The 17,851-nt window shown below is 43.8% G+C and overlaps 1 protein-coding gene across 5 annotated transcripts in view; it reads left to right on the top strand.

The window, feature by feature from the left end:
- Nucleotides 1-382: 382 nt before the first annotated feature.
- Nucleotides 383-17,851, top strand: part of PLEKHA1 (pleckstrin homology domain containing A1) — a 36,801-nt gene continuing 19,332 nt past the window's right edge. For all 5 annotated transcript variants that reach the window (XM_072131182.1, XM_072131181.1, XM_072131183.1 and 2 more), the window contains exons 1-4: nt 383-501; nt 13,348-13,508; nt 13,743-13,799; nt 13,897-13,942. In XM_072131182.1, coding sequence (XP_071987283.1) covers nt 13,368-13,508; nt 13,743-13,799; nt 13,897-13,942 — 244 coding nt within the window. In that variant the 5' untranslated portion in view covers nt 383-501; nt 13,348-13,367. The remainder of the gene's footprint in view (nt 502-13,347; nt 13,509-13,742; nt 13,800-13,896; nt 13,943-17,851) is intronic.

Raw genomic sequence — 17,851 nt, 5'->3', positions numbered from 1 at the left:
AGCTGTGTCCTTAAGGGGTTAAAACATTTTCCTACCTTTATGATTGATAATACATTAAACTGAGCTATAAAGAAATTAACAACTCTCTGAAAGCAAATAAACATTTGGCAAGATTTCAAACACGAATGAGAAGAAGAAAAAAAAATCGACTTAATGGCATAAAGATAAAAAAAGATGGAAAATATGTGAAATTCACAGAAAAATCACGCCACTTTCTATATTTGCACTGTATTAGGAGAGGTGTGACGTCTTGCGGGTGACGTCATTCACAGCTCTGTCCTGGAGGCGGTGTACAGGCGAGGAGGGGTGTGTGGACGGGCGGTGGTGACGTCACGCATTCTTTGGCGTGTGATTGGTCGGTGGCTTGTCAGCGGCGGCCATGTTTGAGGTGTCAGTGCGAGGTTTGGTTGGCGCAGGGAGGGAGCGGCTGTGGAGTCATGTCCGGAGTTCACTAGTGGAGTGTGAGTAGCGGCCGCACAGCTATGAGACGGCTCTGTACAGGTGAGACACCGCACACACGGAGCGTTTATGGGGGTGGCTGCGGTTTTCTGTCCGCTGGGGTGTAGGCAGTGGCAGCCTCCACAGACTCCTATAGAAGTGCCCTGCAGCCTGTCACTGACCCGCAATCACTACGACTCCAGACAGACGAGCAATGGCGGGAGTTATAGCCACAGGTTGCAGGGTGGTGACTGCCTAGTGCTTACAATGTTACAGGAGGGTGCAATGGGGACTGAAACTTACAGGAAAATGAAAGCCCTGCATTCACCATTTTCAAGAGCTCTGCTTGCTGTCTGTATAACAGGTCCTGACTGACAGGGTGGGTGACCCATATGGGGGTGTCAGAACTGTCCCATCCCAAAATAAAGTCGCTGTGAACCACCTGACAAAGTTGTAACGTACTTTTCAGCTCATACGTTTTAGGATCACAGCTTGCTGTCATTGAATGGAAGCGTTCTTGTTAGTACAGAGAGGCTGAGAGCGACTAAGGGCTATACAGACACTGAATAGGGAATCGGATGGACCAGGGGGGCTGACACCTGGGACCCCCAACGATCCAGGAAATTGACAGACTAGATCCCCCCCCCCCCCCCCCCCCGGAATGACATGGGGTGCATGATCGCTACAAGTCTTACTGGAGTGTCTGTAGCCTCCTAGAACTCATGCGCTCCATTCACGTGGGTAGAACCCCAAAATCTAACACTTGCACCCCATCTTGTTTACTTATGGGGCAAAATGAGTTGAATGAAAAGATTTGTACTTCTTCTGTATTTTAGGCCCACTCTTTTATTATATATATATATATATATATATATATATATATATATATATATATATATCTTAAGGACACCCGACTTGCAGACGACCCCTAGTTACAGACGGACCGCTCTGCCCCCTGTGACCTCTGGTGAATTCTCTGGATGCTTTACTTTAGTCCCAGACTCCAATGATCAGCTGTAAGGTGTCTGTAATGAAGTTTTATTGATAATCCTTGGTACCAATTACAGGAAAAAATGTTGAAAATCCAATTGTCACTGGGGCAAAGGAAAATTTTGTCTGTAGTTATAATTATAAAAGATACAGTTCCGGCTTGCATACATATTCAACTTAAGAACAAACCTATGGAACCTATCCTGTATGTAACCCGGGGAGTGCCTGTATACTGATATCATGGGATGTGGCCTTGGAGTGTGTGCACACAGATAACTTGCTGATCTTAAGTGACATATTTTATTAGTTATCTACCAGATGCCTGGACTGACCGCTGTCCTGTGCTCCTAGTCTTAGATTTGTGGCTCAGCTAAAAATGGGATTGTAGATTGTGCGGTTACCCGAACCATACACAAAAGTGTTGCAAAAATCGCATCGGTGGTCCATTTTTGCAATACTTCTTTCTTAAAGGGCATCTAGCACAAGGATGAAAGACTGTATGCTAATGAGCCTGAGGGGTCCAGGTTCCATAGGTGTAAATGGAGCCCCTCAGGCTTATTTGCATACAATATTTCATCCTTGTGCTAGATGCCCTTTAAGTGTATAATCTGTTTTGGTTTTTTTTTGTGGAAAAAGCAGAAGGCTGGCAACTGATGTCACAAGATCGTCCCAACCTCTTGAAGGGTCATGTGATCACCTAGCAGCTGATCCGCAATGGGAAGACACGAGCTGTAAACATGTCCGAATGTGTCCTTCTCCCATTTAACAACACAAGCGCAATCCAGTGATCCCAGTATGCATGTACTAGGGGACGGGGTCAGTTCCAGGTATCAGTAGGCCCCTGGGTGACAGAGCCTCAGTGGGCCCCTTTGCAATGAACTCATATGGTGGCATTAAAGATTGAGAAACTAAAACGGTCTTCTGTTCCCTAGTTTATCATACCGAACAGCCCCCTTATGGTTATTTTATATAAGCCCACCTCACCTGGATGGATTTTTTTATGTACACAACGGTGCCCTTCCCTCTATTTATCAATCTGCACCAAAACAATGTAAAAGGCTTTGTTCTAGGGTTTAGTCACTATTTGGATACTTATGAGACGAAGAAGAAAATTCTATTGCATGTAAATACGTCTACAACATGGAGCACTGCGTCCAGATGACGGGGCCATAGGTATGTGGTCCTCCATGTCTGCTCTCTCCATTCACTTCTATGGGAGTCTGAGCAAGTAGTACACTTACTGAAGTGAATGGCTGTACATGTGTGACCACCTACCTGGAAGCAGCGCTCAGACTCTGGTAACCCCTCATAGATCCTGGAGGTGGAAACCACTTTCATCAGGCGGTGATGACATAGCTTGGGGATATATTATAAACGTCTTTAGTGCTCTTGATGTGCGGGTGCTACCTCTGTGTACCTGAGGCTATAGGCATATAACATCCCAGTGATTACATGACTAGTGTGTACTGGTTTTATATTTTGGACTGGTGATGGGCTCATATCTTATAGGTGCGGGTGGCATATACTAGCAGCTCGTGTCTCGTTGTATAGGGTGCCTGCCCTTCTCCATCTCCTCCTGTGGGTATAGAGCTGCTGCGCTGAGTGTCTGAATGTCCCCATCCTAATAGATTCCTTCTTCTTTCTAGTATTTGACTATACTGTCTCCCTTGTAGTTACCTGTTGGCAAAACTGGCTTTGGCTTATTATTTTTAAACATCCCTGAGCTATAGGGCCTTAAAGGAAATCCACCATTAAAATCAAGCACTTCCTCACAGATCCAGGCATCGTGACTATGGTAAAATATTTTATCCATGGCCTCCTTTCTCCTAAAATATACTTTTAAATTTATGCTCATGAGACAGAAGGGCTCTGGGAGGTGTTACTAGAGCCCCTCTGTGTGTAGCTTCACAGGCTGCTACACTGTGAGAACCGTTTCCCCCTTCCACTATGTGAGATTACAGTAGGCAGAGGAGGAGGGGGGGGAGGAGTGCTTCCAGAGACTGAGACAGTGTAACAACCTGTGAAGCTACAGCTTGGAGGTACTCTGGAAACACTCCCTAGAGCCCTTAGCATAATAAAACTAGAGAAATACCCCGTTATGCATCCTACCTGGCAGGTAATGTGCACCCTCATTGCTGTCATCATGCTAACTTAAAGGGGTTATGATGTATATAGAGAAATCAATATTCTGATGAGCACATTGGTGGCATTGCAAGTGCCCAGGAGTGGGCCTTCTTTTAGTCATGCAGTGTTTTTGGGTGTAGTCTTACCTGGCTCCTCCCATGTCTCCTGATTGTCCCATTTTCGGTGGAGGGTTCATTATGGTGCGTTCACACGTGGCGTTAACGCATTCGGTTTCAACCGCATTACAGCAGCTGAGTGGAGAAGATTTGCCTTATTACATTGCTGTCAACATTGCATTTACAAAACACGTGTTAACGCGATGTTAAAGAATTTGTTAACATCGTGTTAACAAACACATGCATTTGTGATCACAACATCTGACCCCATAATTGATGGATCAATTGAATCCCGTCCTCTGTATAGCGCTGTCAGATGACACATTCCCTTTAATTTGGCACTAGTGACCGCAGCAGATTTTCCCCAGGACAAGTCGCATCCACTGACTGGAAAACTCCTTCAAGTCTTAACAAATTTTTACTGTGTGAAAAAATGTCTTGTATGTACGACACACGAAAAGGACGTATCTAAACCTTAAGATCTCCGAGCAGATAAGGTAGAAAGATGTGAACGCACTGGTTCTCAGCCAGATTCATACTATACGATCTGATCCGTCCAGAACCAGGGCATCACTATGTCAGAAATGTTGTTTGCTGTTGGTTTAGTCCTTGTTAGCGAAGGCAGAAGATTCATGAATGGGCATGCACTGAGATATGTGAAAACTGCAGCCGGATGTCATGTAGAAGAACTGGTTTACACCCACTTATTAGCAGAACCCACACGAGGTCCGATACAGTATACTACAGGCTGGCGCGGGCCCTACCAGTCCTAGAGTCCGCCTCAAGTATCAGATTCTTAAAATAGGGGTAACTATAATGAGTTTTGGAAAGACAAGTAGACAATTTTTTTAAGGTGAATACAATTTTTGCCACATTAATATCCAGCCTTACTGTGGTTTCCACATAACCCTCCTTGTAAGTGGTTTCCACTTGTAGCTTTGGCATATCGCAGATCCCCACTAATCAACAGATTCTCCTCCTGGCTTTTGTTCTCTCAACTGAATGCTGCAGATTTGGACACTGAACAGTGAAAAATTCATTCGTATTCCAGGATTGTAGCTGGACTTGGTGCAGTATTGTGTGAGAGCTCTTCACGGAATACAACACTGCTCCCCACCCGTTTCACTGAGTAATGGTGCTACCGGGTTTCTGGCTACAAAGCGCAAGGGAGGGGGCTGGGAAAAAGTTTGAATGCAGAGATCAAAGAACAAAGCAGTGTGAGGACACTCGCCCTGGAATATAAATGCGTTTTTCACAGTCCTGCTGATACTAACGCACACAAAGATATGGTTACGCAGGTCTGCAGGTTTGACCCCAAGAAAGTCTAGAAGAACTGAATGAATGTCCTCCAGCGTAAAGGGAACCTGTCACCACAGTGACACCCCCTCCCCATTCCCACAGACAGTACCTTGTTCCTCCATTTGTAAGTCTACAGGAGGTGCTTTTATATCTCTTTAATGTCACAGCAACTTTTTTTCGGTACTGTTTGTGTGATTGGGAGGTTTAATGTGCTGACAGGTGTAACACCTCGTCTACTTAAATAAATAAATAAATGTATTCCACATTAAATGATACATTCAGAGGTAATTTTTTTTTTTCTGTAATTCCTATCAGAAATTGATGATTTCATTGTAAATGGTAGGTGTCCTACACACACTTACAGCGTCCTGTATAGACCGCTGTAGCCTCACTCCAATTATCAGTGGATTGGAAACGCCCAGGTTTTAACATTTTCCTAAATTTCTCTGATGCAGAACAGAGTTCTAATAGTTGGGGACAGATCCGCTAGAACATTTGCTCTTAATTTGAACAGTGTGTCTATCTTTAGCTTGGCTAATGGTCTACTACACAAGACTTGGGGATCCAGCTTTTCCAGGCTTCGGAATGACAGATGGAAAGGTCTAGGAGCCGGGTGTATATTGCAGAAAGCCGTCCTTCAGCCTAACTTAAAGACCATAGAAGCTCAGACGAATTTGGTAAAGTTGTGCAGGAAGTAAATGATTGTGAAAACAAAAGCAAGTTTATGTTTCCCACAATTAAGTCTCCCTTACCCCTGGGATTTGGGGGTTTTCACATGGAGTCTGTGTACATATGGCGGCACATTACAACCACATGTGTCCTATTACCCAGTCTCTGAAGATTAAAAGCTTTTTTTTTTTTTCCTCTTTCTAAAAACATTATCAAGAAAAAGTAAGTGGGAAATAGGGAAGAAGTAATCTGGGAGCAGAGTATAATAGGAGCCCTCCTTGGTTTATTTGTGAGCACCCTACAGCTTTTCATTTTGTATTGCATGGGTCCGGCCTTAGGAAACTTCAGTAGATGGATTTCAATGACCGGCCACAGTTCTCAGAGGACCTGACTCTGAGCCTCATAGTGATTATATTAAGTAATGTCCCGTCCACAGCTCAGTGGTCTGTGCACTGTCCGCGATTCAGGTACTAACCATGGTCGTGTGCGACTGGACTCATGGGGCAGCTCAGCTGAGTTGATGCTGGTGAATTTGGCGCATTGAAGACAGAGATTCTTTCCTCAAACTTGGCTATATCAAAGCAGTTTATGGGTGGGTTCACATCACGTCAGGGGTTTCTGATATGTCCTTATAACAGGCGTATCCTACTGTATGCCTATACACAGAATGTGGGGGGGATGGGAGGAGTGTACATTGGCTACTGCCAACTTACAGGGGTGTTTACACTGCCCTTATATGGACGGTGACATCACCAGGAAACCCCCCCACCCCCCTTCTGCTGAGTGACGTTTCAGCTCAGCGAGGCTGCGGGATGGATGCAATATGCTGCATCCGCTCCTCATAGCCTTCCATTGCCTCCGGGAGGGAGCAGGATGAAAAGACATAGCTTGCTGAGTCTTCCCGTCTTGCCTTTTTAGTTGGATACGTCATAAAGTTGGATACGTCAGAGGCAAAAACTGAAAATTTTAGGGAAAGTTTTTCTGTAGCTCAAATCCTGATCATGAGGGGCTCAGTATCTAGGCCAGAGATCTCTTAATATTGCTATTCCCTGTCTTTTCTGCTCTGAAAAGAAACTCCATAAAAAGAGATTGGATGCCTTTTAAAAACGACTTGGAAGCCGTCCTGTATGGTGGCATCATAAATATACAAAGTGCAGTGTATTGTGCCAGGTTTGGGCATGAACGTACATGTGTTACAGGTGTCTGTGCCTTTTATAGAGCTCATTTCTCTGTCAGGGTTCATCTCGCCTTTGATCCTGATCATTACTATGTAAAACATCAAGGAGAGGTTTAAAGAGTTTTGATCCCGTCTGCCGCTTGTATTGTGTGAGTATCCCCCATACACTGCTGTGCCTCTTTTCAAAGCTGCATCTGGGGGGTCCTGCTTATCCATCCAATCAGCTTGCTCTGTACTGATGAGGAGTAAAAACTTGGAAACAAATGTAGTGACGTCTCTAGAGGCCGCTGCTCTCACAGTAAAGTTATGGACATTGGCCAAGAGTTTAGGAATAAGACTTTGAGCACTTGTTGGTGTTGGGACCACCCACTGGGCACTTGCCTCCAAAGCAGCTATGAAGAATGGTGTCCAGGTACTGCCCACTGGGCACTTGCCTCCAAAGCAGCTATGAAGAATGGTGTCCAGGGAGCCTATTGATGGTTATAAGTCATTGAACCTATACCAGTACGGAGTGATGGCATAAAGTAGATGGATTAAAAGGTCCAGTGTCTTGTCCCACCACCCAGCTCTGACCATTCATGAGTAGACTATTGTCTCTTGTTCTCCTCTACTGTACTCGAGAGTTTTGCCGTCTCTTTCAGCCGAGATTTTTAACGTAATGAATATTCATAAGGCCTTCTCAAGACCATCATTGTTCCCAATGGATCTGCGGCAGAATGAGGGGAAGTGAGTATGTGCCTGTTTTCCATAAACCCGTCCAGTTCCTCGCTGCGCCCGCAGTTTCTCCAGCTTGGACTGCCAATGGTCTCCGAGGGGTAATTACATGTAACCGTACTGGGAATAAGGGGGGAGCTTTGTGCGTCCTGCAATTGTTTCTTCCAGCCAGAACAATGACCCTAATGTTTGATGCAGGTTCAGCTGCAGAAATCAAATGGTTGATCCACGGTCTTTGTCTGGATGTCCTACTTGTGGCCCCTTACATGTTCACCCATGACTACATAGCGGCCTACGGGATGGTCAGTCTGTGGCGTGTTCTAAAACGTAGGGCGCCAAAATAATAATGAGGAAGAAAATCTGGGCATTATCTGGGAAATGGATTGCCTTTGTGTTATTGTTCATTTCCTTATGTGTATACTTTTATCTACACAATGTGTTTAGTGTTGAAGAGATGCGGTCACGTGCTTCGTAGTTTTGATATATTTGCACGCACGATCCGCACCAGAAATGAAGCCAATGCAAATGGGTGGTAAAACCCCTTTAATTATCAACACTGCTTTGTAGGGGCTGACACCCATCCAAAACCGCAGGGTGTGGGAGCATGGGTGACGCCACCAAAGCTTTTGGCTGCCCCGAGAGCATACAGTGTTGTCATGTGCTGGCTCCAGCTCCTGTATGTGTTATGGGGCGATGTTTTATTACATGAAAATAATTACAATTGGAAGTTGTTTCGCTTTTATTTCCCTCGAGGCTACAGCTAAAATGCAAATGCTCTGCTACAGCTTACAATTAAAGGGCTTTTCCACGCTTAAATTCTCGGTGACCTACTATAAGCCTAGGTCCTAAATAAGATTGGGATGGGCTCCCAGAGATCAGCGCGCTCACAACAGCTCCATTTTCATTGTAGTGGGTTCAGATATATTGGAGATCATGTGCAGTAACCTAATCTGACCACTACACAGAGAAAGGAGCTGTAATATATTCTCTCATAAGAGCTGATGTTATGGAACTACTGGGTGTTGTACCCCTAATAATCCGATATTGGCTCCGTGGGAACACTACTGCCTTGCAGCGCTGTGGTCCTATATTCAAGTCCCACCCAGGTCAGCATCTGCAAAGAGTTTGTATATTCTCTCTATGGTTGTGTGGGTTTCCTCCGGTCCTCTGGTTTCCTCCCACACTCCAAGACATACTAGTAGGTTGATTAGATTGTGAGCCCCATTGGGGACAGGGACCGATTTGGCGAGCTCTGTGCGGCGCTGCGTAATCTGTGTGCGCTATATAAAGAAGAATTATTATAATAATATGAGTTTCGTGGTCAGAACGTGACCATGTTAAACGGGTTGTCTGGAGGTGGAAAAACATGGCTGCTTTCCTCCGTAAACAGCACCACACCTGACCATGGGTAGTTCCTGGTACTGCACCCAAGCTCCATTCATCTCTATACAGCTGAGCTGCAATACCAGCACAGACCATGGTCAGGTGTGGCGCTGTGAAAGAAAGCAGCCATCCCCTTTATGCATTTCTAGTGTATTGCATTGGGATCCTATGCCACATTACTATAAGCAGTCATATAGACTAAGCACAAATCTTCCTCCTCTGCTGACTGCTTTGTACTTTCTGCATTTGCTGTGAAGCACATCGAAAGGGTTAACACTGCCTGTATACACTGGGACCAAGTTAATGATTCCTATATTGTACTTGACACCAGTTAACTACATGCTATTGCTGGTAATATATACTCTTTATGTGCAATCTGTAGATGGCTGAGGGGCTTATTGGTCCTTCCCAGATATTTTTATACTTGATTTTTATAAGTGAGCAGACAGGACTGTGCAGCGTGACGGTAGCCTAACTTCTACGTTAAGTACATTTAAATATCATTCTATGGTGAATCTTTGGTCCGATCGCATATGCGTTTCTAGGGAAACGACCAATAACCAGAATCAAGTGTCTTGCATTAAAACAATGCAAGGTTCTGGTCACCGATCGCTTGCGTTTCCATACAGCTTCTGTTTGTCCTGCTAGCAAGATGATATTCAGCAGATTAGGAAGGAAAATATAAGGATAAGAGTGTAATGAAAAGTTATACAATTTCCGAATATACTTTCTATATCCATTCCTCACAATTTTCTAATCTCTGCATACTGTCATTCTATAGGAAGCTGTTCTATGCATGGATGGTAAACCCACAAACTTGTCTCATAGGGGCTATTAAGTGGTGTCCAGGCCGCTGCGTTATGAAAACCCTGCCTTCTTCACTCCCTCAAGCCGATTTCTACCCTGCTTCCTGTACCGGCTCGATGAAGTGAAGAATACAGGGTTTTCATGATGCGGCGACCTGGAGGGTGGGTGATCGCTTCACTCCTCTACCCAAACACCAACCCCCCTGACTGGTACCTACCCGTAAATATAAGTTTATATTTCAGTGTAAAGCCAGCTTTGAAGCATTATAAGGACATGCCAGGACACTTGAGAGCCCCTATAAGTTATGTTTGTGGGTTTACCAGCCAAGCGGCTGATGACAAGTTCCCTTTAAAGAAAATCTACAATGAAAGTCAAGCATGATCAACCAGTGCCTAGAATAAGGCATAGTTAGTGGTAACTCCCCTGTCAACGTGCCTAAATCTATGAGTAAGTGTCCCTGGTTTTCATGATGCATTTTGATGGTAGATTTCATTTAACTTCAAGTGAATAGAAATCTGTCCCTGGTCAGGTGATGTCACACAGGTGCACTGCTCATTATATCACTCTGATCTAATTACATTCTGTGATATATAACGAGCCGTGCGCTTATGTGACATCACATGACCAGGCATATAACGAGCCGTGCACCGGTGTGACATCACATGACCAGGCGTATAACGAGCCGTGCACCGGTGTGACATCACATGACCAGGCGTATATAACGAGCCGTGCACCGGTGTGACTTCACATGACCAGGCGTATAACGAGCCGTGCACCGGTGTGACTTCACATGACCAGGCGTATAACGAGCCGTGCACCGGTGTGACTTCACATGACCAGGCGTATAACGAGCCGTGCACCGGTGTGACTTCACATGACCAGGCGTATAACGAGCCGTGCACCGGTGTGACTTCACATGACCAGGCGTATAACGAGCCGTGCACCGGTGTGACTTCACATGACCAGGCGTATAACGAGCCGTGCACCGGTGTGACATCACATGACCAGGCGTATAACGAGCCGTGCACCGGTGTGACATCACATGACCAGGCGTATAACGAGCCGTGCACCGGTGTGACATCACATGACCAGGCAATATAAGTGATATTGTATATATGCGCAGGCTGGGGATGGGTATGGTGGATGTGATCAACGGTGCAGATACATTGTATGCTTATCGATTTATATGGCGCTGATGTGTGGTGGTCGTAGTTCTCCTATTTTTCTTGCGTATGTGGGTGGAGAATGTCACACGACTAGTTATCCCAACCGGACATGTCTGCATGTGCTGGTGGCTGCCCAAACACAACCCTCGCCATATGTTTCTACACAAGGAGTTCTCTCTTCTCATCTCATCCTCATACAGGGCTGTTATATATTGAGTCCCTGGCTCCCTATCTCTGGATAAGGGTCAGGCAGTAGGTGTTCTCCTTAAGGAGGGATTGCCCATCAATGCCACCTTAAAGGCTTAAAGCCATAGATGCTCCACTAGGGAATTCTGGGAAGAATGCAAATAGGTTATCCAAGGTGTTAAATAGAAAACAATGCCTCCTTTTGCTACCTTTGAAAGGTAATCCCACACCATGATTTTAGACTTCTTGTAGGTTATTGGAAAACTTATTTGCATACTTCCCAGTATCTAAGGATATGTAAGTGTCTGCTCACTTTATTGTGGCAATAAACTAAACCTGCCCATTGTTTTTGCCTTTAAAATCTCTTACAGTTACCCAGCTGACGGTTCCTTGATCTGCCTTTGTTTACCTTGGTGCAGTCACCTGGTACACTGGTGACATCGATAAGGGCAATCGGTGATTGGGGAGGAGGTCACTGTCATGTCTAAGGAAGGGCTGAGGAACTATTTTGTTCAAGTGTCTCAATTCTCCGGCTGAAAATAAATCTAGACCTACATCTAGATCAACACCTACTGACTATCCAATGGGGGCAGTTGGAGGATGTATGGAGGGAGGTATACTCCAGCCGGCTCGCCACCTCTCAGGATTCATGTCCCCCTCTTGTCTGACCTGTCTTGTGGTGTCTGTTGGTTAGTTTAATAAGTAAATTTTATAGCAAATGCACCTGTACCTCTCTGACATCGTCCTATCTGAACGATTGGGGCTCAGACCAATACCAAGCATCTGTTCCTGCAACATATCCAACTTGCCCTCCAACAATTTCCTTGATAGACCCTTTTGTTACCCAGCTACCCCAACACTGGGCTTAAGTATAATTGCCCCAGATAAATTTTGTGTGTCCTATTGATATGGTCTTTTTTAGGGTGCTTTTTTAATAGATACTTTTCAAGCAGATACAAAAACTAGCAGACACTTATGGGTTCCTTGTTAGTATACTGACTCCACCTCTCCCTCCGTTTCCTTACTTACGACTTGTTGGCCTGGACGCACATCTCTTACAAGAGAAGTAATAGTGGTACAAGAAGAGAGAACGTGTCTGTAGTGGAGGAAGTAGGAGACGGAAGACTTAGAAAATGAGCGATTGTTCTCTTTTTATAAAACTGAATTAATATTCCTTGTGGTGTCCAGCAGGTGTTAAGGGTTGTGGCTCAGGAAGTGAGGATATTCCCCCAGTCTGATGGGGGGGGGGGGGGGATTCATGATATAAATAAACTACTTGAAATTTGCTCTTTACATGGAAATTAGACTACAGTTTCTTTTTTGGAGCAAGGTTACCAGCTACTTCTGGGACTTGTGATGGACACCCTGAAATGGCTGAATTAAGTTGTCAGTTGTATGTCTGATGGATGTCTCTCAGGTCATAAAAGGTATTTTTGTAGTGTGACTTTCTGTAAAGACAGTGGATTCCGGTTTATCATTAGGGCTCACCTACTTTTAAATGGGGCTTTAAGGAATTTCAAAACCACACCTGAGGGTCCACTGCGGCTATTTGGTATCCTTGGTGCTCCCTGCAGACGTTGGTTGGTCACAGTGTCACAGTGCCTGCTCATTGGTCGTAGCGATACCATGCTTCAGCCATTAGGTCCAATTAACTGATGGGAGATGTGATGGGTGGACGTTTTCCCAATTATTTCCAGTGACAAAAACTATGCAGTTTAACCCTCCTCCAGGAGAAGATAAGTATTCTCCTGAATTGTGTTATCAGGCTTGTTAAAGCCCCGGACATTGACTATAAGTGCATTGTCTGTAAAAAAGTTTTAGTTGCCAGATGTATGTTAAATGGCTAGTCCCACTGAAGTTGTCGAATAGAGCAGACAGACATCCTAAATGTATAGACAGATCGGTACGTTTCTTTCTAGCAATGCTTACAGTCCTCTATGTAAAAGCTTATCGGCTCTGCAAATATTTGAGCCGGCTATGATTGCGATAAGATTCTTTGCGTTAGGCACAGGGCTTCCTCTCAGGTCTGCCAGCTGAAGGGCATGAGTGGAGTATGAGACGGGTCCTATCCTATAAATACAATTTCTGTGTTTCTCTTCCCACACCTAAGGCAAAGGGACAACATCTGGGTTCCAACAGCATTAGAAAAATGTGGATTTGTCTTGTGGGAAGTAGTTCTAGGCTTTATGGTTCGAAGCTTAGGTACCAAGTGAGGCAAAGGGATACTGTGGTGTCCCGTCAAGATCCATTGACCATTGCCATTCCTCGTTGTACGCAGGGTAATGTTCCAGTCCAGACATGCCTTACGTGGATCGTCAGAATCGCATCTGTGGCTTCCTGGACATCGAGGAACATGAAAATAGCGGCAAGTTTCTTCGGAGATACTTCATCTTGGACACCAGCCAGAATAGTCTACTATGGTACATGGACAATCCACAGGTGAGCAGTTGTGTATTACACATGGAGCTCTGTTTTTGGGATGGGCCCTCTGGTTTGTTACTACATGGTGGCATGTCTTATGTGGTGAGGTGCTGAGCAGGGGGCCGACATCCTACTACTTATTACTCAGTATGTCAATATTTTTCTGCGTTGAAAAATATGTTTGTGGTTTTTATGGTGAACAATTTTCCTCTTTTCTGAAGCTTTTTTTTTGTTGTTTTTTCTGTTTTTCAGAACCTCCCAGCAGGCTCCCCTTCTGTTGGGTGTCTTAAGCTCACCTATATATCAAAGGTAAGCATTGCTTTTTTTTTTCCCCCTTCAGCCAATTAAAAAACACTGATCCCTTTTAATTTTCTAGTATTCCTAACCAATCCCCTTTACATAACAGGTGAGCGATGCCACCAAGCTTCGACCAAAGGCTGAGTTTTGCTTTGGTAAGTTATCGGTCGTCTTGACTTCATACCTTTTTGGATTGAGGGTAGTAATTACAGGACGATTTAAAGGGCCGGCGTGTTTGTGATGCCAGACCAGGGGGTGTGCATCTGCCCTTCACCCCTTTCACTAGGTTGCTGTAAACATGATGGTTGGTCTTTCCCTTTGGTCCGGTGACGCCCTTTGTTGGTAAACAGATGACATTGTGGAACTGGGCATCTATACCAACAGATTCGAGGGAGGCAACTCACTGCATTGAAGGGAAATTGCTTATACATATAGAACATTGTTTGTCTGTACAATCCTTTTTGATAATATGGTCTCTAGTTTCATGTGTCCCCCCCCCCCCGAATGCACATCGAGTCAAATATTTTGATGAAATTTAATGGACAGGTTTGAAGTTGCAGATTTTTGCTTTCTATAATATTTCTGGACTAGCTCTACTCTTAAGTGCAGCATATTCATATTATAACACTGAAGTAGAATTAAATCTTTGACAGCTTCTCTGTCTCTTTATTCTGCTCCTTTCTCCTGTAGCACTTCTGAAAGTCTTAAAGGGAACCTTTCATCAGCAATTGGCCTAATAAACCACTGCCAGTATATTGTCAGGCAGCATAACACCTTCTAGTTATTGTCTCTTTCATGTTCTAGTGTGGTAGCATCATTCAGAAAAATCAACTTTTGAAGTGTAAATTGGTTATACAAAGTCATGGAGGCAGACAGTTAAACACTGAAGTCAGGGTGGGGAGCTCTGAACACCTCCTTCTCTATGATTATCATGCATAGGACTTCAGGTGATCTTATTATTGATGTCTCTGGATGCAGGGCCATCAATTCTAGTGAAGGAGGCTTTCTGATGAAGAGAGAGCTTGACTTCAGTGTTAAACTGCTTGACAAAATACTTGGTGTGGTTTTATTAGGTCAATTTCTGCTGACCGGTTCCCTTTTAAGTCTGTACACAGTAAATGGATAAGGAGAGGAGGTTAAAGAATAAACTCTTAACACACCTAGACATTTTCACTTGATGATTTAGTGCTATAATGAGAGAAGACAATACAGTGACTGCATGTAAGGTGTAAAGTCACTAGAAGCTTTATCAGCTTCTCCTTATACATCAGCTGTCAGCATTTTGTGACCTGCACGCTTGCTAAGAGCAGGGGAAAGATGAATGCAGGCATATCTTTTCATTTAAAGTGTTCAACAATGTTTACTGGTAGCATATTTACAATTGATTTATGCAATGTGGGTTAAAAGCTTAGTTCTACTTCAACATTCCAACAAGATCCCTGATTGCTAAGCTTTTTGAATGAACGGCTTAACTTATCATTTTATGCTTCAAACCCCATATTTCAGTAATGTAAAAGAAAACTTTGTGCTTGTATTATACAAAGTCTGTTTTGTGATGCCAAATGAGTGTGCGTCTGATTCTACTTATTTTCTATATTGGTTTCCTGGCTGAAAGCTGGAGGTTGGAAAATCTGAGTTTTTGCCGTTCATGGTGAGATGGGCCTGTATTTGGTGCGGCTGTGGCCTACAGATCAAGACACTCAGCAGAAAGCTTTATTTTCTTAGATTCTTGATGTGCATTGATCGAGCAGCATCCTGACTGCTGTCTTGTATAGTTTGTTGATGTGGGGCAGTATCCAGCAGACCCTCCAGAGATGAGCTATTTTAAGTCCTGGCTTCCTGTATAGATGTGCCGCATTCTCCCCTCTTCCTGAGCCGCTTCCTTGCTATCTAGAACTTTTCTTCACTGCTGAAACTTTTTACTGTCCATCGCTGATAGGCTCACAGTGTAGGGTTGTGCATGTTATAACATTTACTCTAAGATTATCTTGTCTGCTGCTCTTCTTCTTCCTTTTTTTCCTTTTAGATATTAACTGCGTATGATTGCAGATGTCTTGCTGTTTGTGGTCTGCCAGCAGATCTTGTACCCTTGTAAGGCAGTTCTAAGATCTTTCAATCAAGGCTTTTTGTTTTTGGTGACATTCATTTATATTTAGAGTTCCTATACAAGGATTTGACACTGAAAATACATAGTGTCCTATCTGCAGGCAGCATCTTATAGAACAGGAGGAGCTGAGCAGATTGTACATAGTGTTCTATCTGCTGGCAGCATGTTGTAGAACAGGAGGAGCTGAGCAGGTAGGCCACTATGTACAATATGTGGCAGCATGTTACAGAACAGGAAGAGCTGAGCAGATTGTACATTGTGTTAAATCTGCAGGCAGCATGTTTATAGCGCGGCAGGAGATGAGCAGATTGTACATAGTGTCATACTTTCAGGCAGCATGTTATAGAGCAGGAGGAGCTGAGCAGATTAATGTTTTTATTTTCGGAGAAGATTCAGTATTACTATATCATATTTCCTACTAAATCTCTGCCCATTCTAGGCCTAGTAAGCATTCTGGTGGTACTTCTTATGATTATACGATAAGCTTTACCTTTGCTATTCCTCCAAAAAACTTTGGAAACAGTTTTCTGTTGTTACCAGATGAGGCTGGGGGAAGATACAGGTTGGGGATGCTCGCTGTACAGAGCGGTATCATTTTCCCTATTACATGGATGTACATTGTGCACTCGATGTGAGCGTTTTCTTGCACTAGTTGTATGTAATGTGTACAGGAAATGTCGCTTTGCATTGCTGAACGTTCTTGTAGAGAGGAAGGCAGAGGAGGACACTTGTATATTTAGCAGTGGTTCTCAGATGAAGGCGCTCTGTGATATCTGACTCATACACATTTGACTGCTTTGCTCTAATTGCTGGTTAATCCACTCAGAAACGTATTCCTTCCTCCCACGTCCGGACGCTTCATTTCTAATTCCTTTTGTTTCTTGCGTTCATTCCTCAAGTATCTCTCATTTCCTTACATCTGAAGACTGGGTTGATGGGTTAAACCTCAATAATCTATAAAATAACAATGCTAAAGTGAGTTTTTTTTTTTTCCTTTTCGCCTTAAGAATCCTCCATCTGTTATTTCTCCTTGAAATTCATGAACTAAACGGAGTGCTGACATGTCTATTGTAAAGGGAGGGCATGCAGTTAAAAGCTTTAGGGTGTTGGCACATGTGGCACTTTGAACCCATTTGTAAGCAGTCCGTTAAACAGATCCTTTTTTTGAAAACTCATCCGTTTTTGACCGTTTTTCCCAATTTTCTTAATTGGGCAAATTGGAAAACGGACAAACACTGGGTATCGCCCTGTTTAACTAAATATAAAAACTGTTATTCCCAGAGGTGAAACCAATTATGGAAAATAGCAAATGTTTGAAATGCCATTTAAAAAAAATTATAAAAATTGTACAAAAGTTCATATCATCCTCCAAATATTAGCATTGAAAAAGTGAGCTCTTCAAGCAAAAAAAATTACTTTTCACAGCTCCATACAACAGTGTGCAAGTTATTAGCATCAGAAGAGGGCAGAACTAAATTTTTTAAAATGTATTAAAACGCCATAAAACCCATATAATATTGGCATCACCATGATCGTAGCAACCGAAAGAATAAAGTAGATGCACCGCAAAAACCAAGCAAATGCTTGAGGTAAAAGATCTCCCTGTTCCCTAACAGCCCCTCCATCCTAGTCTGTGATTATACAGAAGTTTCTCTCTGTCTGTGCTCTTCTCCCTGCTCACTTCCACCACCTGTCATCAACCGGTATCGGCTCTGTCCAGATAAGCGATTAATCATTAGTGCTCACACAGCCCAGGCACAGACTGCATGTAACTGGGTTACTTATGATTTCTACCACTTATTACATGTTCCCTGTTCCTCCATGGGATGGGAGCTGGCAGGCTGGTCACGTATACTGAGCAGTGGATTTACTTGTGGGAAACCAAATGGATTTAATGCTAAATTACTTTGAGAGAGAACACAAGACATCATGGGATCTGTGGGCAAGCTAACTGGCC

Source organism: Engystomops pustulosus, chromosome 11, assembly GCF_040894005.1.
Source record: "Engystomops pustulosus chromosome 11, aEngPut4.maternal, whole genome shotgun sequence".
Classification (NCBI taxonomy): Eukaryota; Metazoa; Chordata; class Amphibia; order Anura; family Leptodactylidae; genus Engystomops; species Engystomops pustulosus.
This window is presented reverse-complemented; position numbering and strand designations above follow the sequence as displayed.